The 24,028-nt window shown below is 36.6% G+C and overlaps 2 protein-coding genes across 2 annotated transcripts; one reads left to right on the top strand and one right to left on the bottom strand.

The window, feature by feature from the left end:
• The first annotated feature begins 803 nt into the window (after positions 1 to 803).
• On the top strand, positions 804 to 5,386 carry grtp1a (growth hormone regulated TBC protein 1a). The gene is made up of 6 exons (XM_073842136.1): positions 804 to 957; positions 1,579 to 1,703; positions 2,513 to 2,609; positions 4,557 to 4,729; positions 4,804 to 4,989; positions 5,072 to 5,386. Exons 1-6 carry the CDS (start codon positions 852 to 854, stop codon positions 5,162 to 5,164), a joined length of 780 nt encoding a protein of 259 aa, XP_073698237.1. The 5' UTR covers positions 804 to 851; the 3' UTR covers positions 5,165 to 5,386.
• Positions 5,387 to 6,929: 1,543 nt separating this feature from the next.
• lamp1a (lysosomal associated membrane protein 1a) lies at positions 6,930 to 22,922 on the bottom strand. Its single transcript, XM_073842135.1, has 9 exons — positions 22,643 to 22,922; positions 17,285 to 17,400; positions 14,723 to 14,939; positions 14,483 to 14,647; positions 11,730 to 11,932; positions 11,528 to 11,650; positions 11,368 to 11,434; positions 9,718 to 9,885; positions 6,930 to 8,759 (listed from the first exon to the last, which is right to left on the bottom strand). Exons 1-9 carry the CDS (start codon positions 22,689 to 22,691, stop codon positions 8,620 to 8,622), a joined length of 1,248 nt encoding a protein of 415 aa, XP_073698236.1. The 5' UTR covers positions 22,692 to 22,922; the 3' UTR covers positions 6,930 to 8,619.
• Positions 22,923 to 24,028: the final 1,106 nt, after the last annotated feature.

Consider the following 24,028-nt stretch of genomic DNA (forward strand, 5'->3'; position numbering starts at 1 on the left):
AAGACAGTCATTCATTTGGGAATTCAATGATACACTGCTGATTATACACTCTTACGGATACAGTAGTGTATATTGTTAGAAAAGATTTCTATTTGAAATAAATGCTGTTCTTTTGTAACCTTTTATTCATCAAAGAATCTTGAACAAAAGATCAAAGGTCCTAAAAAACAAAACACAACTGTTTCCAACACTGATAATAAATCAGTATATTAGAATGACTTCTGAAAGATCATGTGACACTGAAGACTGATGTATGATGTATGCCACAGTTCTTCTGGATTTAGTCTCAGTGTGTTGTGTTTCTTCATGTGATTCCAGACAGACTGGATAATGATAATGAGATCAGATCTCTGTGTGGACCACTGGCTATTGTGCAAAAATCTCACTTGATTATTACAATTTAATGGCAAAATGAATATTTGGAAATGCAAACTGCTATTTCCTACTGACACACTACAGCAAAAGATAGAAATTACTGACTTAAAACCATTTTAAGCTGGTGAACATTCTAGTAGCCCAAGACATTTTTGCACAGTACTGTATATTTATTAGCATTAAACTACATAAATAAATACATTTACACACAGTCTATTACTTTTGAATTCTACAGAACTAGTAACCACTGCTGTGAGGGTGTTTGTAGTCAATTTCTTCTTACTGTCATAAATCTTTATTCAGTCTTTTGCTTTTGTAAATACAGAAGTGTAAACGGCACTGCTGATGGATATTCTGGTGTGTGTGTGTGTGTGTGTGTGTGTGTGTGTGTGTGTGTGTGTGTGTGTGTGTGTGTGTGTGCAGTGAAGCGGTACGTACGGAAGGGTGTCCCAAACGAGCACCGTCCGCTGGTGTGGATGACGGCGAGCGGAGCGCAGGAGCGTCTGGAGAGGAACCCCGGCTACTATCAGTCCCTGCTGGACGCCCAACACGACCCCAAACTAGTGGAGACCATCCGCACCGGTCAGACCTCACATCAATATAACCACCCCACACTGATGATTAATAATGATCAATAAAACCACCTTACGCTCAACATCATAGATCACTGAGATCACTGAGATGCACAGTTTGAAAGTTTTGAGTTTACAGTTCAGTTTTGTTCCATATCATCTCTTCTTTCAGTCTAAAGGAAAGAAAACATCCAAATTCACATTTATGTGTTTGTTTTATTACACTTTTATCTATTTGCATCTGTAGATTTCAGTTCTTTACTATTTTTTCTCTTACAAACACCTGACTTTAAAGTTTTATTTCTCTCCATATTCTAAAGGATTGTTCCTATTTCATTCAGACTGATTTGTACAACATTTTACAGTTAAAAATTTTTGAAGTGATGAAAAGAGAAAAAGTTAACTCTAATATGACACCAGAATTATGAACCTGACTTTATCCAATGATCAGATTTCTGAGCTGTAAATGCATGCAGTTTAGTGCATATTAAATTAGATAATGCCTCATTTGCATATTTAGACAGAACATTTGAGAAATCCTGTTCTATTAGAGATCTGTATGAATGAGCTGTGATGAATCAGCTGTATACTAGTTTTAATGTGTAACTCTGTTTTGTGGGATTTCCTGTAGATCTGCACAGAACTTTCCCAGATAACATTCACTTCCGCAAGTCAGCAGATCCGTGTCTGCAGAGGGCGCTGTTTAACGTGCTGCTGGCATACGGAGAACACAATAAAACTGTGGGCTACTGTCAGGTACGGTCACATGATCACACACCTGAACGCCAAACATGATGCTGCTTCACTGGGATTTATTTGGCATCCTGTTAGCAGTGTGTTCAGGTGAATCAGTCGAGTTCAGTTGAAACGATCATGTTCAGGTGAATCAGTTGTGTTGAATCAGTCAAGTTCAGGTGAAACAATCATGTTCAGATCATTCAGTCGAGATCAGGTGAATCAGTCAAGTTTAAGTGAATCAGTTGAGTTCAGATGAATCAGTTGAGTTCAGATGAATCAGTTGAGTTCAGATGAATCAGTTGAGTTCAGATGAATCAGCCAAGATCAGATGAATCAGTCAAGTTTAAGTGAATCAGTTGAGTTCAGATGAATCAGTTGAGTTCAGATGAATCAGCCAAGATCAGATGAATCAGTCAAGTTTAAGTGAATCAGTCAAGATCAGGTGAATCAGTCGAGTTCAGATGAATCAGTCAAGTTTAAGTGAATCAGTCAAGATCAGGTGAATCAGTCAAGTTTAAGTGAATCAGTCATGTTCAGGTGAATCAGTTGAGATGAGGTGAATTATTCTTGTTCATATGAATAAGTCATGGTCATGGCTGATGGGATACGCAAAGCTCGTGTCCATCCGTGTTCTCATTAAATCAGTCATTGTTTGAGCTTGTTTATCCAATGCAAAGTTTCCACAATATTTCCAATGCAAATGACTGCGTGAGCAACGGCTGCTGCTGCGACACGCAAGCGACTCCTGGAAACAAACAAAGTCTGTTTATTCATCATGTTAGTATGACAGCATCTCTGGAGCGTTTCTGACTTTGTCACTCTTTCAGGGAATGAACTTCATCGCAGGATATCTGCTGATCATCAGTAAAGACGAGGAGACGTCATTCTGGCTGATGGAGGCGCTGCTGGACAGAATCCTGCCAGGTGTGTTTCCTGTTTCCTCCTGATCAGCTGCCAGTGGTTACTGATGTACAGAGTCACACACATGCTGTCATGAGAGGTCACAGAGTCCGAGTGTGTGTGTGTGTGTGTGTGTGTGTGTGTGTGTGTGTGTGTGTGTGTGTGTGTGTGTGTGTGTGTGTGTGACATGAGCAGATCTATTCTGAGCGCACTCTATGAATAAACTCAGATCAGGTCACATGGTCTGATCCTACAGCGCTGCACTTCCTGTTCCTGCTAGAGCTCAGAGCCACACCTGACTGACAGATGATCATCATCAAACAATAATGTGTGTTTGATTACTGACGCTTTTCTGATGCTAGTTTCAAAACAGATACTGAAAGTGTTACAATATATCAAACTTAACATTAATTGTGACCCTGGAGCACAAAACCAGTCTTCAGTAGAACAGCTATATTTGTAACAATAGACAAAAATACATTGTATAGGTCAAAATGATACATTTTTCTTTTATGCCAAAAATCATCAGGATATTAAGATCATGTTCCATGAAGATATTTAGTAAATTTCCTACCATAAATATTTCAAAACTTAATTGTTGATTAGTAATATGCATTGCTAAGAACTTCATTTGGACAACTTTAAAGGTGATGTTCTCAACATTTATAAGCTTCAGATGATGGTTAAATCTCAATTTCCAAAAACTGACCCTTATGACTGGTTTTGTAGTCTAGTCTAGGGTCACAATTTTGTGATTCTATAAAATTCTGATTCTGCATGTTCTTCAATAAAAATAATAGTTATTGAGGGGAAAAAAAAATAGATTATTTCAGTTAGTTTTTAAGTATTTTAGTAATTTGAATTCAATGTTTTTTTTAACTTTAATTTTAATATGATTTAAATCATTTGCATTTTTTTTTTAAAAATGCAAATTGCATCTCTTCAAAATGTTTTTTTCTTTGTTTTGTTTTTAGCATTTTAATTGTTCATTATTTCAAGGAGGTGATTTTTAAAAAAACGTATTTATCATCTTTTAACATTAAGGTAAATATTATTTATTTAAGCAGTTTTGATATAATTATTTTTGTTTTTAGCATTTTAACTAAGTTTTAATATAATGAATTTGATTTTAGCATTTGAATTGTTTTAATCATTTTTAACATAATTAACTAATATTTTGTGTTTTTGGCATTTAAATTATATGTGACCCTAGAGCACAAAACCAGTCTTAAGTAGCACAGCTATATTTGTAGCAATAGACAAAAATACATTGTATGGGTCAAAATGATAAATTTTTTATGTCAAAAATCTTTAGGATATTAAGTAAAGATATTTTGTAAATTTCCTACCATAAATATCAAAACTTACTTTTTGATTAGTAATATGCATTGCTCACATTATTTTTGATCAACTTTAAAGGTGATTTTTTCAATATTTAGATTTTATGCACCCTCAGATTTCAGATCTTCAAATAGTTGTATCTCAGCCAAATATTGTCCTTTCCTAACAAACCATACATCAATGGAAAGCTAATTTCTACACTGAATCAAAAGTTCAAATGTTACAAATGAGTATATATTGATTGCAATACTGGTAGCACTAATATAACAATTTGATGATAGATGTTACAGTAAAGTAACAATTTTGAAATATGTTGATGATTATATATTCTTTTATCTCAGTAAGGCTTTTTTATGCATAATAGTAACCCTAGAATGTGATCCAACAGTTTAAAACAGCTGAGCTAAGATATATAGCCATTTTTATGACGCATTATCCCACCGCTCATAATTGTGGCCGACTATAAAACACAATTTTTCACACACTTTTCCAAAATATTGTGACACATGATTTGGATATTTTTAAGTCTGGGAAAAATTTGGGATTAAACAGGTTAAAGTAGTGTGTGGATCTACAGTGAATCTGTTTAAACTGTGACCTCTGACCTCCGGCGTCCCGTTGGCTCCTCAGATTACTACAGTCCGGCGATGCTGGGTCTGAAGGCGGATCAGGAGGTTCTGGGCGAGCTGGTGCGGATGAAGGTTCCGGCGGTGTGGCGGCTCATGCAGGATCACGGCGTGATGTGGACTCTGGTGGTCTCGCGCTGGTTCATCTGCCTCTTCATCGACATCCTGCCGGTGGAGGTAAAGCAGCGTGTGCAGGTTCAATCACGCCATCCGTCTCTTCACGACTGATCCCGTGTGTTTGTGCTCCTCAGACGGTGCTGCGGATCTGGGACTGTCTGTTCTACGAGGGCTCCAAGATCCTGTTCCGCGTGGCTCTGACGCTGATTCACCATCATCAGGAGGAGATCGCGGAGGCGCAGAACCTGCCGGACGTCTGCGAGCGCTTCAAGCGCATCACCAGAGGAGCCTTCGTGGAGGACTGCCACGCTTTCATGCAGGTACGCCGAATCCTCCACGTGTTTCTTCTGAAACTCACTGGAGCTGCTGAACTGAAGTCTGCTTTTGTTCTGGTGTTCTCAGAGGATCTTCCAGGAGCCCGGGAGTCTCTCCATGTCCACCGTCACTAAACTGCGCGAGAGCTGCCGGGCGCGGATCGTCGCCGGAGAATTCTGATGCTCAAACATTCCTCTGATGGTTTGCACTCGAGCGAGAGACGTGACCTTCACTCAGTAGTGTGCACTCACAGACTCCTTCATGAAGATGTATTTTCTTACGTTTGTAGACATGTGTAGATGTAGAAGAATCCCAGATGCTGGACTCAAAGTCTTTAATACTCTCTCTTCTTAGTTTAAGACCAATAATACTGTGAAATAAAACTCCGTCTTACAGATTGAACATTTAAGGCCGTGTTTCAGCACATTCATGAGGTTATTTAAACATAAAACTCACTTTCATTAAAGCAAAATAGTCAAGAAGTACATATAGAGTCGTCAACATTTGAAGTGGATCAAAACATTTCATCAAAGTTGTTCTAAAATCAAAACAATACCTGTTCTTGTCTTAGGACAACTTTGATCAACTTTTTTGATCCACTTCAAATGTTGAATCATTCAAGCAAACACTTTTGAAAAAATATAAAGGAATTCAGTGTCCAAACAGTGCTGTTAATGTTAACTGGAGCTATTATAAAGAATTTACTATTATACATTTTTTTTTTATATAGTTATTTTTTAGAAGTTAAGTCATTTTGCAAAGAAAATAAATGCTAAACAAAATATAAATTGTATTAAAGATAATTACAACTTCAAATTATTTGTAATTCAAACTATTAGAATCAATTTTGTGAACTGAAATAATGATGAAAAACTGAAACATCAATTAGAAATGTTGCCAGTTAACGTAAATAAGTTAAATTACTAAAATGACTAAAGCTCTATATTTCTGAAGGATCACGTGACACTGAAGACTCAAAATTCAGGTTCGACCACATGTATACATTATATTTTAAAAAAGAAAAACATTTTTTTAAATGTAATAATATTTGACAATATTACGATTTTTTTCTGTATTTTTCTGACTTTAATGTTTAAAACATTAAATCTTTCTGATTGCAAACGTTTAAGTGTCAGTGTATGTATAAACAAGCAAACACAAGACAAAACTACAAAATTGAGAAAAAACCTATTATAATATATTAGGGTCAAAGATGTTAAGATGTCCACGTCAAAAGAAATTTACAAAGGTGATTGTATGTCCATAGAAAGCACATTAAATGTAAGTAAAGTGTATACTTTTAAGTTTCAAATAGGTTTTTGGAGAATACTATGTCAAAATCTGTTTGAAATAATGTTACGTTGTCATTAAGTGTAACACAATATTTATTCAAAATTCAAACAACATGCTTATTCTGACTTGTACATATTAAAATATTTAAATGAATAAGGGAGCATATTAAATTTTATTCTGTTTTAAATGAGTTAAAAAAATCTTATTGACAAATGGGCAAAACCTAGGATAGTGGCACATTTAAAAATTGTAGAATTACAACAAATTAATATTTGGAGTGAAAGTAATTCATCTTTTAATTTATCATAAATATGCATGACAAGATTGACACTAAATGACATTTTAGTGGGTGTCTTCTGTAAATTAGGGGGAAAAATGTATGAGATTTATTTTTTGCTCAGAAAAACAAAAACAAAAATGTAATTAAAGTAAACAGAAAACTTCATATTTGTTTGGGAAAAACAACAATTCAAAGCAGTATTACACTTTGTTTTTATGCTTAAACTCTTTTTCTTCTTTGACCCATTTAAATGAAACTAAAATCTGTAGTTATTCATGTACTAGGACCAGTATTTTAATTCAAACTAGGACTGTGCCGATGATAACGAGTGTCACGTTCAGCTGTTGTTCTCGTTAATGAAACGCTGATGAGTGTAAGTCATTATTTATTTATTAACCTCAAACCCTGATGCATAAAAATAACAAACATTCACTACAAAAATAACAGAGCGCAGCAGAAACCAGCAGAGTCATGTGACCCGACGATCAGATCACCAGATACACAACTCCAGGAACCTCAAACTTAAGTGTGCTTCATCATCATCATCATCACATTCACTCAAACACACTGATCTACAGATCAACCATCTTCACTGTCAGGAAGCTGATGATGATGATGATGATGCCACTGATGCATTTTAAAAGTCTTAGAAAAGCACAAGATACAGTTTCAGACTCAGATTCATTCATTCAGATCATCATGATTTCCCTTTTCACTCGAGCAACAAACTCAACCTTCATCACCATCATCAGTGGTTTTGGGTTTGTTCACACAGAATGTGCTTTTTCATTTGTGTTTTGCAGTGTCTCTCATCAAACGCTGCTCTAAACTTTATTTCACTGCAGCATCAGCTGTGTGTTCTGTGTGAACGACCCTCACAGCTGCTGACCACATGTGTGTGTGTGTGTGTGTGTGTGTGGAGGATCATGGGTAATTCACCAGCAGCTCTATTCAGGTTTCATTATACAACAAACATTAATTATTCATGTCAGGTGTAATTTAATGCCAGCATCTCACACACACGCACGCACACACACACACACACACACACACATACATGCTTTTTACACTGAGCTAATCATATTTTCTATTCCTACATGTAACCATAACAGAAAATATATGCATTTTTCATTTTTATTTTAAATAAAAAATAGTTTAGTATGTTTCTTTAGTCATTTGAATGATGAAGGACGTGCTTATAATGTAGGAGACCTGAAACCACACACACACACACACACACACAAATATACACCGCTGCTCAAAAGTTTGGGATCAGTACCATATTTAATGCTTTTTAAGAGACTTTTCTGCTCATCAAGGCTGCGTTTATGTGACTGAAATACAGAAAAACGGTAGTATTGTGAAATGTTATTGCCATTTAAAATAGTGGTTTTCTATATGAATATACTTTAAAATAGAATTTATTCCTGTGATGCAAAGCTGAATTTATCATCATCATTGAGTATATTAAAATAAAATATTATTTTGAATTGCAATAACATATAATTTTGTTTTTGATCAAACAAATGGAACTTTGATGAGCATAAGAGACTTTAAAAAAAAAAAAAAACATTAAAAATCGTACTGATCCCAAACTTTTGAGCGTCAGTGTACATAAATGAGCTGATGTCACAAAAGCTAATATTTTTACATAAAGCCAATTAAAATGACTACAAATACTAAAACATTGAGCAGTTTAGAATAAAAAGACGACAATAATAAGGAACAGATTTTGAAAAGAGTGGTTTCGATGAGGATGTCCATGAGTGGAGAAGGTTTGTCCAGTTTGTGCTGAATGTCAAACAATCATCAATCACACAAACACACTCATCATAACGGCACAAACTGATCCACACCACAGTCCAGACCCAACACACACACACACTGACCTCTGACCTCACCGATAACACACTCTCACACTGACCTCTGCAGTTGACCTCTGACCTCACTGCTAACTCACTCACTCACTCACTCACTCACTCACTCACTCACTCACTCTCACTCCAGTGTGTGCGGATGCTGTCGATCACAGCACAGCTGGAGGATGTTGATGATCAGATGATCAGATGGTCTGGTATCCGGCGTGTGTCCGCTTCCTGCCGATCAGATACGCGACGAGGACGATCAGCACCAGTCCGGCCAGAGCCGCGCCCACGATGATGGGGATGAGCATGTTCTCCTGATCCAAGCGACACTCCTCCACTGCACACACACACACACACACACACACACACACACACACAGAGAGAGAGAGAGAGAGAGAGTGTTTACATTTAAAAGGGGTCATCAGATGCCCATTTTCCACAAGTTGATATGATTCTTTTGGGGCTTAATGAAAAGTCTATAATATACTTTGGTTAAAAATTCTCAATAGTAGTGTAAAAAACACCCTTTTACCTTGTCAAAATCAGCTCTGCAAAACATCAACTCATTTTATTGCATGGGCCCTTTAAATGCAAATGAGCTCTGCCTGCCCCGCCCCTCTCTGATGTAGGATTATGAGCCGTAATGTTTACTTTAGCTGCGTTAAGCACATTATTAAGAAAGGCCAATTGCAAAGATGCATAAAAAACCCTTACACTCACTTCTGCTGTGGGTGAAGCTGCATCAGGAACGATTCACACGAACATTGGCACACACATGTAGATGGGAATCAGCGCTTTCATTTTAAAAACTAAAGTCAAGTTAAACCTCTGCGTCTTCAGCGGCTCAGATGTCGGGAGTAAATGATGACTGCTATGTTTAATTATTACTTCCAACAACAATAACACCTCAATTGCTCAATCCGAGACATTCTTGTCTTCCTCTGCACCTGAGTCACACAATGGAGATCAGAGTCGGACTGTTTGAGCTCGGTGAGGGCGGGGCTAAGGTAAGGCGCTCATGTCAATCAACTATCGTGGGAGGGGCCTCTGTCTGTGTGTCATCACACCCACAAGAAGCTGACAATGAGCTGATTTTAAAAAGGGGATAGTACTTTTAAAGATTAAACAAATACCACTGGTTGTATTTTTATCATTGCAGGGTGGTTGTGAACAAACTTACAACACACATTAATGTTCAAACAACATGGAAAAATTAGTTTTGCATCCGATAACCCCTTTAAATCATAAAACAGTGCCTCTGTTGATGAATCTGACACAGGAGCACAGCTCAGTACCTGCAGAGAAGCGGTTTGAGGTGATGTTGAAGGGCTGCAGCTGCATTCTGAAGGTATTGATGGAGAAAGTGGGGAGGACTGAGAGCGTCTGCTCCGCGCTGCACATGTACGAGCGACCCACGCTGCACTGCAGGAGGTTCAGAGAGCCGTTTCCTTCGGCGAACCGATCTGCAGCAATCACAACATTCAATCACATTCATTAGTGACATCAGTCATGGGAGAAGAAATACAAATTAGTCACAGAGAAAACATCGCTCTGTGTTTGATTGAACTGGAGCTCTGGGAATATTCTGGATAATCATCCTCATTCTTCAAAGCACAACTAGCGGTTTTCTGGGAATGTGCTGCTGTCGTGTTAAAAATAAAGCAAATGGAGGATTTACAATTCAACATGTTCAATTTTTTTAATATTACTCAGGCATGTTTAAGAACATTAACATGAAAACCCATCTTTATCGCCACTATGTGACTCTATAAAAAAAAAAACATTAAATATGTGACCCTGGACCACAAAACCAAAACCAGTTTTAAATGGTCAATTTTTTGAGATTTATACAAGATGAATAAATAAGCTTTCCATAGATGTATTGTTTGTTAGGATAGGAATATTTGGCTGAAATACAACTATTGGAAAATCTGCAATCTGAAGGTGCACAAAAATCTAAATATCGAGAAAACTGCCTTTAAAATTGTCTGAATGAAGTTCTTAGCAATGCATATTACTAATCCAAAATTAAGTTTTGATATATTACAGTAGGAAATTCACTAAATATCTTCATGGAACATGATCTTTACTTAATATCCTAATGATTTTTGGCATAAAAGGAAAAATCGATCATTTTGACCCCTACAATGTATTGTTGGCTATTGCTGCAAATATACCCGTGCTACTTACGACTGGTTTTGTGCTCCAGGGTCACATTTTTAAGAGCTCTGTGAACGACATAAAAACTTTTTATGGCTTGAAATGAACTGTTCACCTAAATATGAAAATCCTGTCATCGTTTACTTCTAAACCTGCATGAGTTTCTGTCTCCTGTTGAACACAACAGATATTCTGAAGAATGCTGGTAACCAAACAGTTCCAATTGTTCCATTTTTGGGTGAACTATACCTTTACATTTTACATCAGATACAGTCAAACAAAAAAATATTCAGACAGCAGGCATCAGTTTTTATATATATTTTCCCCTCACTATAGTTCATTTATGTAAGTGAGGATAGCAAAATAGTAAACTGTGACTTCATATAGTGGACTACCATTAAAATTTGGAACCAAAAATTTGGGTTTTTTCGTTAACTGCTGATGCAACTTTTATACACCACAGACTGAACAAAATTAAGCATTACTTGGAAACTGGTCAACAAATTGTTGATAGTTGTGTAAATATTGTCACACTAACAGCTGTTAGAATTTTTGGTTGATAGTAATCCATTACGTACATTTCTATCAAAGTCAGCTGACATTATCAAGATGAATTTGTTCTGACAGCTTAACACAGTTCTTGTCATATTTTATTACCAGTTTCTAAACTATAGCGAATTAACTGTGATAATGTGAGAAATGTTGAAGTGTGTGAATAGATTGTGGTTTGACTGTATGAATTCAGCAGATTTATATGGCTGTGCTGCTGATTGTGAACGATGTACCTGTCATGTCAGGCCAGAAGGCAGAGATGTTCACAGCGCTCAGGTAAAACTTCTGTGTAGTGGAGTTCTGCAGAGACACACAAAACACCTCTGGTTATCATCATGCTATCACTACAGGACACACACACACGCACGCACACACGCACACACGCACACGCACCAGTGCAAAGGTGAAGGTGAGGTTGGTGAGCTCCTCTGTCAGCACCAGCGTGGCAAGCGTGGCTCCACACGACCCTGAAGCTGTGGTTTTGTTGGGCTGCAGGTTCACCACCTCACTGACCGTCTGCGGAGGATCAGATCAAGGGTCAGCGATGGTCAAACACACGTGACATAATCAGAAAGTGAGTGTGAGCATTGGTCACCTGGTTCAGAGATTTGGAGCGGTGCGTGACGTTGAGCTGAAGCCCCATGAGCGCCAGCAGACAGGCGGTGCCGTTGGTGTTGGTGAGGGTGTAGTTTCCACGCTCCGGAGCGGGCGGCGGGACGGGTGACGGTGCGGCGGTGGTTCTGGGCGTCTGAGTCGGAGCGACGGTCGTGACTGGCAGATCAGCACTGCAAACGCTCTCTACACTCACCACAGATATATTCACACAGATTCAGAAGGGATTCACAGACATAAACAGGAGCAGCTCTACAAAAAGTCACTTGTACAGAAGTCACTAGTTAACATGACTAACAAAACACTAACAGCTCTAGAGTTTATTTGTGACCCTGGACCACAAAACCAGTCATAAGGGTACATTTTTTGAGATTTAGATTTATCCACCATCATAAATAAGCTTTCCATTGATGTATGGTTTGCTAGGATAGGACAACATTTGGCAGATATTGAGAAAATCATATTTAAAAGTTATCCAAATGAAGTTCTTAGCAGTGCATATCACTCATTAAATACATTTACGTAAGAGAAACACAACCTTTTATCAAACCTATGACCTCTGCAACCTCCATCCCTCTTTAACAGTGTTATTTTGTTATTTTAAATATAATATATTTTGAATTAGCATTATATACACATACATATACTTTTCTACATAATTGTCTGAAACGGTGTCTGTCAGTGACACAATCTCATTAACAGATTCTTAATATTAGTTCTTCATTATAATTAGGTTTTTATAAATATGATTTTCATTTATGATGTAGTGATTTTTTTATTTTTAATATTTATTTTTTACTTTATTTTGTTTAGTTTTTTTATTTTTACAGGCATCTATTGTTATCAACCTTTACCTATTATGAAAAACTAAATAAACATTTTAAATATATACACTGCTGCTCAAAAGTTTGGGATCAGTTAGATTTTTAATGGGTTTTAAAGACGTTTCTTATGCTCATCAAGGCTGCATTTATTTGATGAAAAATACAGTAATATTGTGAAATATTAAAATAACTGTTTTCTATGTGAATATATTTTAAAATATAATATATTCCTGTGATGCAAAGCTGAATTTTCAGCATCATTACTGCAGTCTTCAGTGTCACACGATCCTTCAGAAATCATTCTAATATACTGATTTATTATCAGTGCTGGATTTTTTTTTCAGTTAGCTGACAAGACATTTCCTGTTTTTCATTTATTTTATTTTAGCTGTGTATTTGCATTAACCAAAGGTTAATATTTGGTTTTATTTAACAATGCTCTTTTTTAAGGGGAGACACTGCAGGCAAAAACACTGTTTTTTCAAGCACCTGTCAAGTTTTTTAGATTTTTTGGTTTTTTTCAGACTAGTGGAAAAAAACATCCAAAAGACACTGTTAAGCATTTCTTTTATAGCACTTTGTCTATTTGTGTCAATAGATTTAAATTACAATACAGATTTTTAAAGGCCGTTTTCTCAAAATGAGTTTTTTCTCCTACACTGAGCCATAAATCTCCACTTCAGCAGCACTTACACACACACCACACTTTACATTTGTATTCCTGTCTATATCCTGAAGTTTTTTTTTACAGAGGGATTTGTTAATATATAGTTAGCTTGATTTTAAACATTTTATTCCCTTAAAAATGGTAAAAAATAAATACAAGATTTTCTGTCTGTTTAAGTTTATCTGAATTATGAAGTGACAAAATGAGATACCCAAAATCCCCTCTGTAAAAACATTTGACTCTAAAATGTCAAAAAATTAGTCTTATATTTTTGCACTAGAAACGTATGCAAATTAGTGCATATTATAATGCCTCATTTGCATATTAAAACCTAACATTTTAGAAAATTTGTAATACAATGTTTGCAATTATCAATGTAAATCAACTGAGCAAGTGAGATGATAACTATTAGTTAATTTACCCTATTCACCTGCAGTGTCTCGCCTCAAATAAATGAACACTTATTTAAACTGCATTAACTTATGCACTCAGCTGCAGCATAGATCTATTAGACTAACTTCGTTTTCCCTCATGAATGAGATGCTCTGTTCTCTTAGGCTCTGGGCATCCGATTACCCAGCAGCCCCCATCAGCAGACACACATGAATGAAAGAGTTCAATCGCTCGGATTCAAGAATAAAACAGTTGAGTGCAATTCAATAACCTGTTCAACCGGTTCTGAAAAGAACCAAAAGGATGATTCATTCACATGTGCATGCTGGGAAACCAACATATGTGACCCTGGAGCACAAAACCAGTCTTAAGTCGCTGGGGTATGTTTATAGCAATAGCCAAAAATACATTGTATGGGTCAAAATTATTGATTTTTCTTTTATGCCAAAAATCATTAGTAAATTAAGTAAAGATCATGTTCCATGAAGATTTTTTGTACTGTAAACATATCAAAATGTAATTTTTGATTAGTAATACGCATTGTTAAGTGCTTAATTTGGACAACTTTAAAGGAGATTTTCTAAGTATTTTGATTTATTTGCACCCTCAGATTCCAGATTTTCAAATAGATGTATCTCAGCCAAATATTGCTCTATCCTAACAAACCATATATCAATAGAAATCTTATTTATTGAACTTTCATATGCATGCATCTCAGTTTTGTCAAATTTAACCTTATGGCTGGTTTTGTGGTCCAGGGTCACATGTGAGGTGGGATCACCAAGAACTGGTAAAACAACACTTAATTTAATGTCAAGGAGGTCACAAGTGACCATCATGTGCATCTCATACCGTCTTTGCTGAGGTTTGCTCCGGTCATATACGCCTCCAAGTGCACATCAGAGAAGGTGACGTTGGCTCTGGCGCTCAGACTGACGGTGCTGGAGCTCACACACTTGTAGGTGCTGTTCATCCTCGCAAAGATTTCAGATACGTTTGTCATCATCGTCTCCACTCCTGTGAGAGAAACACATGTGAGCGGATGCTTGACCACTGCAGCCGTATGTGTGTGTGAGAGAGAGAGAGACTCACCTGTGCTGGAGGATTGTGGGAAGGTGCTGGTGTCGCTGAGGTTGTACTGCAGGCTCATGTTGGCCACCCGATACAGCCGGCCGTCGCTGGAGAACACCAGACCCAGAGCGTGACCCGCTCCGAACGACACCTGCAGCTCCGGAGGAACCTCACGGCCACCGCAGGAACTTCCATTGCCCACTCGTGCTGAGGACGGCAGCCCAAACACCACCACTCTCTAACAGAACACACACACGCTTCATTAGATTCACAAAACTATGGTGGAAATGTTCACTGATGACCTTTATTTCTATGACTGAAATGAGACAACATCGAAATCATTGAACACTAACTAAAACTCCCATCTCGCTTTCTCCTCCAACTTCAGAATCGTCCTACATCTCTGTTTTATCTTTTATTGTAAAGGGCATTTGATCTTCTTTGCACGTTCACTTTGTATACACTGGGTCTGTAATTCTGCAGCGATGGAGGATGATTCTGAAGTTGGAGGAGAAAAGGAGATGGGAGTTTTTGGACATACCCTAACTGTCTTGAACTGGAATACACAGAGTACATGCAGAGCTAGACAAGATGAGCATTTAAGGTTAAATCTATATATTGTCAGTTTTTTTTAGAAAATAACTGGTCGTTTTGCTAGATAAGACCCTTCTTCCTCGGCTGGGATCGTTTAGAGTCCTTTGAAGCTGCGTTTAAACTGCAATTTGGAAGTTCAAACACAGAGCACCATAGAAGTCCACTATATGGAGAACATTCCTGAAATGTTTTCATCAAAAAACAATTTCTTAACGACCGAAGAAAGAAAAACAAGAACATCTTGGATGACAAGGGGGTGAGGACATTATCTGTAATTTTTTATTCTGGAAGTGAACTAATCCTTTAGGTAGCACAGGTATATTTGTAGCAATAGCCAAAAATACATTGTATGGGTCAAAATTTTTCATTTTTGCTTTTATGTCAAAAATCAATAGAATATTAAGTAAAGATCATGTCTAATTTTTGATTAGTAATATAGATTGCTAAGAACTTCATTTGGACAACTTTAAAGGTGATTTTCTCAATATTTAGATTTGTTTGCACCCTCAGACTCCAGATTTTCAAATAGTTGTATCTCAGCCAAATATTGTCCTATCCTGACAAACAATACATCAATGGAAAGCTTATTTATTCATCTTTTTTAGCTTTTGATATGATAGATCTCAATTTTAAAAAACTGATCCGTAAGGTTTTATATAGTTGACAAAAATGCAGTTTTCAAAATAAAAACTTTACGAAATATCTTTAAAAAAAGTTAAAAGGTTGTTTTATGTATTATATGTTGTTTTTAATCAAGCCTATTTCATGCTTGCAGTTGCCAGATGTTAAAAGTTTAAAAGTTGTAATTCCCCAATAAGAGCTTTTCTCTTAATAGGATACATGTTCTGCCTCGTGTTTAATGATTTACTTAACCTTTCCAACCTGGCAACCATGGATTTGTTGGAATCAAAACCAGGAATTTCACTGTTTTAGCTCTTGAGGTTTACCATTTTTCATGAAGTAGAGAGTGTATTAATTTACATGATAACTTAATAAATAAAAAAAAAAAAAAAAAAAAAAAAAAAGAAATCTCAAATGACAACAATTATAACCAGTAATCATAATTTTGAAAATGTGTATTATCAGTTACACTAATGCTCAAAAAAGTTTGGGATCAGTAAGATTTGTAATGTTTTTAAAGAAGTTTCTTCTGCTCATCAAGGCTGCGCTCATTTGATCAAAAAATACAGAAAAAATGTAATATTGCAAAATATTATTCCAATTTAAAATAACCATTTTCTATGTAAATATATTTTTAGATTTAATTTATTCCTGTGATACAAAGCTGAATTTTCAGCATCATTACCCTTCAGTGTCACATGATCCTTCAGAAAATATACTGATTTATTATCAGTGTTGTCTTTTTTAAATTAAATTAATACTTTTATTCACCAAGGATGTGTTAAATTAAGAAAAGTGATAGTATAGATTTACATTGTTAGAAAAGATTTATATTTTGAATAAAAGCTGTTCTTTTTAACTTGTTATTAATCAAAGAACATTGATAATTCTAATAATAAATCAGTATATTAGAATGATTTCTGAAGGATCATGTGACACTGAAGACTGGAGTAATGGCTGATGAAAATTCAGCTTTGCATCACAGGAATAAATTATATTTCAAAGTATATTAAAATAAAAACCATTGTTTTATATTATAATAATATTTTGCTATATTACTGTATTTTTCTGTATTTTTGATCAAATAAATGCAGCCTTGATGGGCAGAAGAGACTTCTCTTAATTAAAAATTCCGATCCCAAACTTTTCAGCAGTAGTGTATGTAACCATTATAAAGTATCACTAAAATATGACTAAGTTTCTTTGACTAAAACTATAATTCCCAGACTGAAACTTGACTAAACATAACACAGGACAGGACTAAAACTAAACAGGGCATTTGACACATTAAAAAACAAATACATTGTGTGTGTGTGTGTGTGTGTGTGTGTGTGTGTGTGTGTGTGTGTGTGTGTGTGTGTGTTGTACCGTTCCATTGTTGGTGTTGTAGGTGATGCTGAAGCTGGCGTTGAGATCTGCTTTAATGCAGGTGGAGTTTCCATCTGTCACCTCAAACGTCACAGCATGAGCAGCAAACACACACCCTGAAACACAACCATCATCATCATCATCATCATCATCATCAGTGGATGTGAATGCGCTGTCTCTCAGTGTCCAGCAGAGAGCGCCATCATGCTGACACACTGTGGCCTTTAGAAATCTGTATTGTAATTGAAATCTATTGACAAACAGATAAAGAAACACTTAATAGTTTCTTATTGATGTTTTCTTTCCACTAGTCTGAAAAAACACTTTATGAAACACCAAAAAGCTCAAAATCTCAAACTTCACAGGTGCATGAAAAAAACTGTTTTTAAATAAAAGAAATGGTCATTTCTAGAAAAAGAAATTAAGTTAAAAATGTAATGAAAATCTGTATTTTGTGTTCTTGTGTGCAGGTGGTTTTACTGACCTCAATAGAACTGAATAAATTATTATTACAGAATTAATATAAAACTACAGGGAGTCTGATCCTGATCAGAGGTCATTAGGGTCAAACAAAACACACACACACACACACACACACACGTTGGGTTTACATGTTTTATGGGGACATTCCATAGGCGTAATGGTTTTTATACTGTACAAACCGTACTTTCTATGGCCCTACACCTACCCTACACCTAAACCTAGCCCTCACAGGAGATTGTGCACACTTTTACTTCCTCAAAAAAACTCATTGTGTATTATTTATAAGCCTGTTTCCTCATGGGGACCTGAGAAATGTCCCCACAAGGTCAAAATCTACTGGTATTCCTATCCTTGTGGGGACATTTGGTCCCCATAACGTGATGAATACCAGGTACACACACACACACACACACACACACACACACACACACACACACACACACACACACACACACACACACACACACACACACACACACACACACACACACACACACACACACGTTTACTTAACTAAATGAGTGACATTCCACATACTTCTGTTTCTTTTTTTCCTACAACTAAGGATATAATTATAAATACTGTAAAGTAACACTAATACACAAACAATAACCTTAACTGAAAATATTCTGCATTTACTGCATGTTCTGCATTTTATATATACACACGCATATATAACTTCTGTGTCATGTTTTGCTTTATAAAACGGTTAGTTCCATTCCTCAATTCTGATTGGTCAGCAGCTGTGTTGTATTCATGATACGGCACGGCTATGACCGCTTCACTCAACGGTTTTGTGTATCATTGAACCTCCTTAGCAACCACCCTTAGCAACGTAAACAAAGCTTTAGCAGTTAGGGACTACTTTTTACAGCGGAAGGCAGTTAATGATTTTACTTTATGAAAACGTACAACCTAATTTACATATAAATTAATATATATTTTTGATATTAATATTTTTATTGTGTGGTAACCGTTTTATAAAAGCAATAAGGTACTTGAGGCCGTGCTGTATCGTGAATAAATCACGGCTGAAGGGCGTTGTTAGGCACGACGCGAAGCGTCTTATTGCTTAAGTAAACTGCCGTTGAAAGCAGTGTAAATAATCGTGTAACTGTGAAGCGGAACTCTTGTGAAATACCAGCATGACTGAAGGAGTTTGTGAAATCATACAAGTGTCTGACCACACACACACACACGCACGCGCACACACCATCAGCTTAATGATATTTTCTATCCGCTATCCAAACCCCTACCCCTAGCGGGTTGGCATATTACTTCACTATAATAAGTATAGTTATAATAAGTACTAGTTCAAACTAGTGGACACACTTTTCTCACAGATTAACTCTGAGTTCCTGCTTTACGAGCTCAATCAGTCCAGTCTGTAATCAGCTGATTAATGATGATCATCTGAAGCAGCATCAGAGCTGAAGACTCCTCATGAATGATGAACATCTGCATTCACTCTCATGAGACTCAACAGCTGCTTACACTAGCACTAGTGCTCAGTGCAGTGCACTATATTCACACTACATTCACATGACGAACGAGAGGAACAGATACTGATCATCTGATCGCACTGAGTGTGTGTTCCGCTCAATAATGCTGTTGATGTGAATAACAGCTCCCGCACGTCACGTGACCGATCACAACCTGCCAAGTGTGAAGGAGAGCGCGAAGAACCGCAGAAGAGGTTTGAGCGGGTGGTCAAGGCGCGGCTGGTGAGCCTGGTTTGAGTGTGTCTCTACCCACAGCACTCAAAAAACAACATTTAATATTAAAGTAGATGTTTCTGCAAGTAAAAGTGGGCGGAGTTAAAGAGTTCTTAAGAGCAATTTGCTTGTCACAGTTGTCTGATTGGTGGCTTTTTTTTTTTTAAGAATCATGAATGTAGTTTTTCTATTAGTTATTCCTCTGTTAAACTCAAACATTCAAACAACAAATGCAGAGCGATGGCTTTAACCCCTTAAACATCCCTCGGGAAAAATAAAGGCAAAATCATTGTGTTTTTTTAAATAGTTTTGTTAATCTGAATAGTACAAGACTTGGCTAGTTTGCTACCAGAACATACACAGAACAAATCAAGTTGATTCAACAAAGTGGTTGAAAAAAAAAAAAACTCCTTAATTTGTCCTTTGTAGGAAATTAATGGGAAATACTACAATTAAGAATTTATTTTTCATTTGTCTAATAAAATCAATAAATCCAACACAATGCAGATCATATATACACATAAATGAAGGGGTGAGCCTATACAACATTCTCAACATGGCAAACACTCACACACAAACCCATATACAAAGCATTGAATGAGCCTATACCACAGCAGGTTTTGCATTTTACTTTGTCGAATAAAAACTGCCCCTAACACATACAAAACCAAAGAATTAAATGACTGTGCATTTTTTGTGCAACTCAGCCACTGTGACACACACACACACACACACACACACACACACAGACACACAGACACACAGACACACAGACACACAGACACACACACACACACACACACACACACACACACACACACAGACACACAGACACACAGACACACACACAGACACAGACACAGACACAGACACAGACACAGACACAGACACAGACACAGACACACACACACACACACACACACACAGACACACAGACACACAGACACACAGACACACACACACACACACACACACACACACACACACACACACACACACACAGACACACACACAGACACAGACACAGACACACACACACACACACACAGACACAGACACACACACACACACACACACACACACACACACACAGACACACACACAGACACACACACACACAGACACACACACACACACACACACACACACACACACACACACACAGACACACACACACACACACACACACACACACACACACACACACACACACACACACACACACACACACACACACACACACACACACACACACACACACACACACACACACACACACACACACACACACACACACACACACACACACACACACACACACACACAAACACAAACACAAATCTTGAACACGCTACTTGATAGGTTTATTGTTCATTCTTACACGTTTAGCACCATTTGGTTCCATTTTAGTTTTTTTTTTTTTTTAATTATTGAATTTTGAAGTTTTTTGTTATAGGTTTGTAAACATTCGGGATCATGGTTGCAGAAAACCCATAGTTCGATTTAAAAAAAAGATTCTAGATTATATTGATTAGATTAAATGTTCTCTGCTTATTACAAGAGCGTGTCACTCAGCGATAAGCACTGTTACTCAACTAAACTGATGACGTTAGATAGTAGGATAGTCTTACAGATCCAAAACAGGGATGATGTTTTTTTATGGGCGAAGCCTATCTGGTGGCAGAAAACTCACTATTTTTGAGTTAAATCGAGTTATAAAGTCTGAATTAGGAGAGATAAACTTGCATTTGCGAGAAAAGTCAGAATTGTGAAATAAAATACATAAAATGTAAAAACGTTAATAGTAATAGGTTTAAATAATATGTAATGCTTTAACTGTAGAGCTAATACAACACATCCCCTATGAACAGTATATCTAAATGTTATTGTTTAAATCAAATTTATGCTTTAAAAGAAGAGTAATCACAGCAGTTTTCATCCATAGTATGTCCGTTTAAACATCTGCGTATAAAAATCTTCAAATGGTGTCTTTGATGACTATTTTATAAAAATGATTTGCGTTCCGATTTTGACATCAAAAGTCACAATTTTCTTTTGCTCTTATTCCATGGATTTTACCCATTTACTTGTTACCAGTTTTTTTTCTGGAACCACTATGACGTAAATGTGACGTCTACTCTAAATTGGCCTTTTTATTGTTTATTTTTATACCATTATCAACCAGATGTCATCAAAGTCACCAAAACTTCCTAGAATGATTTTTCTTATCATTCAGTATAAGAAATATTAAGTATATCATAAAAATAAGCATATTTTACATAAAAATATGGTACTTTTAAAGGTAAATAAATGTTAAAAACACCACAAGTGAGTTATTTTATTTTATTTTATTTTATCAGAGACCTTCGTGCCCAAATTTGCCCACAAAGGATAAATTAAGGGCTGCTATATGAAGGACGCCTGAGGGTTTCATATCAACTATCAATTAACAACATAAAAGTTCGCCGTCCATCTGTCTTTATCGGTTTATAATTTGTGGTTAAAAATCAATTACCCTATATCCGAACCAACAGCTGTTTTCAATAGTGATCAGTCACATGACATCAACAGACCAGCTGATTAGTCACATGCATCCAGAGGTGCTGCTCCAGCCCAGCAACATACATTGAGATGATCAGTACATGATAACAAATGGCTTTTGCTCTTCTAAAGCCAGCCAATCACAGCAGAGCTTTCTTTTGGAGAGTGCAGTATGATCAGAGATCGCCAGAACAATGCCAGAGTGGGATCCCGACTGAAGTACAGCTGTAAGCTCGCTTATTGTTCTGATCACGTGACTCTGGTCTGCTGCCCACGTGACGTCACCAGCGTCCAAACAACACAAATGAAAGGAAAAACACAGAAAATGAAAGCACACGCAGAAAATGCGAAAACACTAGAGGAGTCGATTTCTAAAAGCAACACAACGTAAACAAAAGGACAAAAGTAAGCAAACACGCAGTTTGTAGAGAATCTGACTGACTGAAATACACTAAACTGACTAAAATAACTGACAGTTAACGTAGTCTGGGTCAGAGTCGGTCAGTTTGGCCGAGATTATCCCGCGAGATTCGCGCTCGACCGCGTCCTGTCTTCATGTCCACACTAACGTTAGTTAGTGAGCTTTAATGCTAAGTTTGCCTGAGTTGTGATGACTTACCCATCAGTAGGGTCCAGCAGACACCTGCAGAGGAACACCGTCTGACCATCGTGCCTCAGTCCGTAACGTTACTGACGTCTGTCAGGAAAAGCGTCAAACTCCGAGCGCGGGACACTACACGCACTAACGCCTCTGTCGCCTGCGTACTGAACACGAGCAGCGCGGAACTGTGTGTTTATACGAGCTTCTGTCAGTTATAAACGGACAACTTGTGCTGTTTGTTGAGTGTCTGGCAGCAAATTCACTGTGTCATGAGGCAGAATGTTCCAGTCATGTGATGAGGCGCTTTAGCCCCGCCCACTGTAGTCACGTGAGCAACGTAACTGCGTATGACTGAGACAACACGGACGCCAGAACAATTATTACAAATACAAATCTATGATGTCATATTTGTTTTTGCACAAGATACTATTTTACTTGGAAAATATATTTATATAAAGAAATGTGAACATTTTCTAAAAGAAATTAAACAATTAGGTACTACTTTAACGATATTAGAAACACAAAAGCTAAAAAGTCCTATAAAGCACTACGTTACTTTAATTTGGTTAATTAAATGTTTTAATTTTTGTATCCCTGGCATAGATCTATTTTTTTACCCATGCATTTTTTTTCTTTTTCCTTTTTCTCTCAATTTTTTCTATGACTTTTGTGAGATGTATATTTAATATGTACATAACTGCATAATAACACAGTTACTGCTATAACTGTTTAGTTATGTATATAATAAGTGTTAAATATTTATTCATATATGTTAACATAAATGTTAGCATTTTTGTTATTATTTATTTACATTGCTGTTTAAGATACATGGATATCATCCATATACATATAGGTGTGACTTATTAGTGTAAAATCATAACAGATTTCAAAATATATCATTTCATGAGCCTTTGAAGACCTTCAGTAATATCACCAAGTCAGTCAGGTTTGGTGTTTTTCATTAACTGCACGCAAGCAAAAGTAGAATATTAACAAACGTTAAACACTTTCTATACTTATTAATGTATGTTTATATTTAATGTGTGTAAATGGTCTACAATTGATTGCTTGCTGTTAATACAAATGATTTATGAAATCATGAAATTACACATTTTACATATTATTATTATTTTATAATTAAAGCACAAATTCCAGTTATGGGTCACTATACTCCTTTCCTTTCCATTAAGTCTGAGTATGATTCAGTAGGCTATATAACACTTTTATATAACTATATACAGTGCCTTGCAAAAGTATTCACACCCCTTCATTTTTTTCACATTTTTGTTTTGTTGCAGCATTATGTTAAACTGCTTTAAATTAGTTTTTCCCCACATCAATCTACACTCCATACACCATAATAATGACAGCAAAAACCAGATTTGCAAATTCTACAAATGTATT

The sequence above is a fragment of the Garra rufa genome, chromosome 6, assembly GCF_049309525.1.
Source record: "Garra rufa chromosome 6, GarRuf1.0, whole genome shotgun sequence".
NCBI classification, from domain to species: Eukaryota; Metazoa; Chordata; class Actinopteri; order Cypriniformes; family Cyprinidae; genus Garra; species Garra rufa.

What these genes read in the sequence shown, in the direction of transcription:
- grtp1a (XM_073842136.1), top strand. Translation starts at nt 852, where the DNA reads ATGACGGCGAGCGGAGCGCAGGAGCGTCTGGAGAGGAACCCCGGCTAC. An exon ending in AGTGGAGACCATCCGCACCG is followed by an intron (nt 958 to 1,578) that starts GTCAGACCTCAC and finishes GATTTCCTGTAG; the next exon opens with ATCTGCACAGAACTTTCCCA. An exon ending in AAACTGTGGGCTACTGTCAG is followed by an intron (nt 1,704 to 2,512) that starts GTACGGTCACAT and finishes TCACTCTTTCAG; the next exon opens with GGAATGAACTTCATCGCAGG.
- lamp1a (XM_073842135.1), bottom strand. Translation starts at nt 22,691, where the DNA reads ATGGTCAGACGGTGTTCCTCTGCAGGTGTCTGCTGGACCCTACTGATG. An exon ending in ACAACACCAACAATGGAACG is followed by an intron (nt 14,940 to 17,284) that starts GTACAACACACA and finishes GTGTTCTGTTAG; the next exon opens with AGAGTGGTGGTGTTTGGGCT. An exon ending in CTCAAACCGCTTCTCTGCAG is followed by an intron (nt 8,760 to 9,717) that starts GTACTGAGCTGT and finishes GTGTGTGTGCAG; the next exon opens with TGGAGGAGTGTCGCTTGGAT.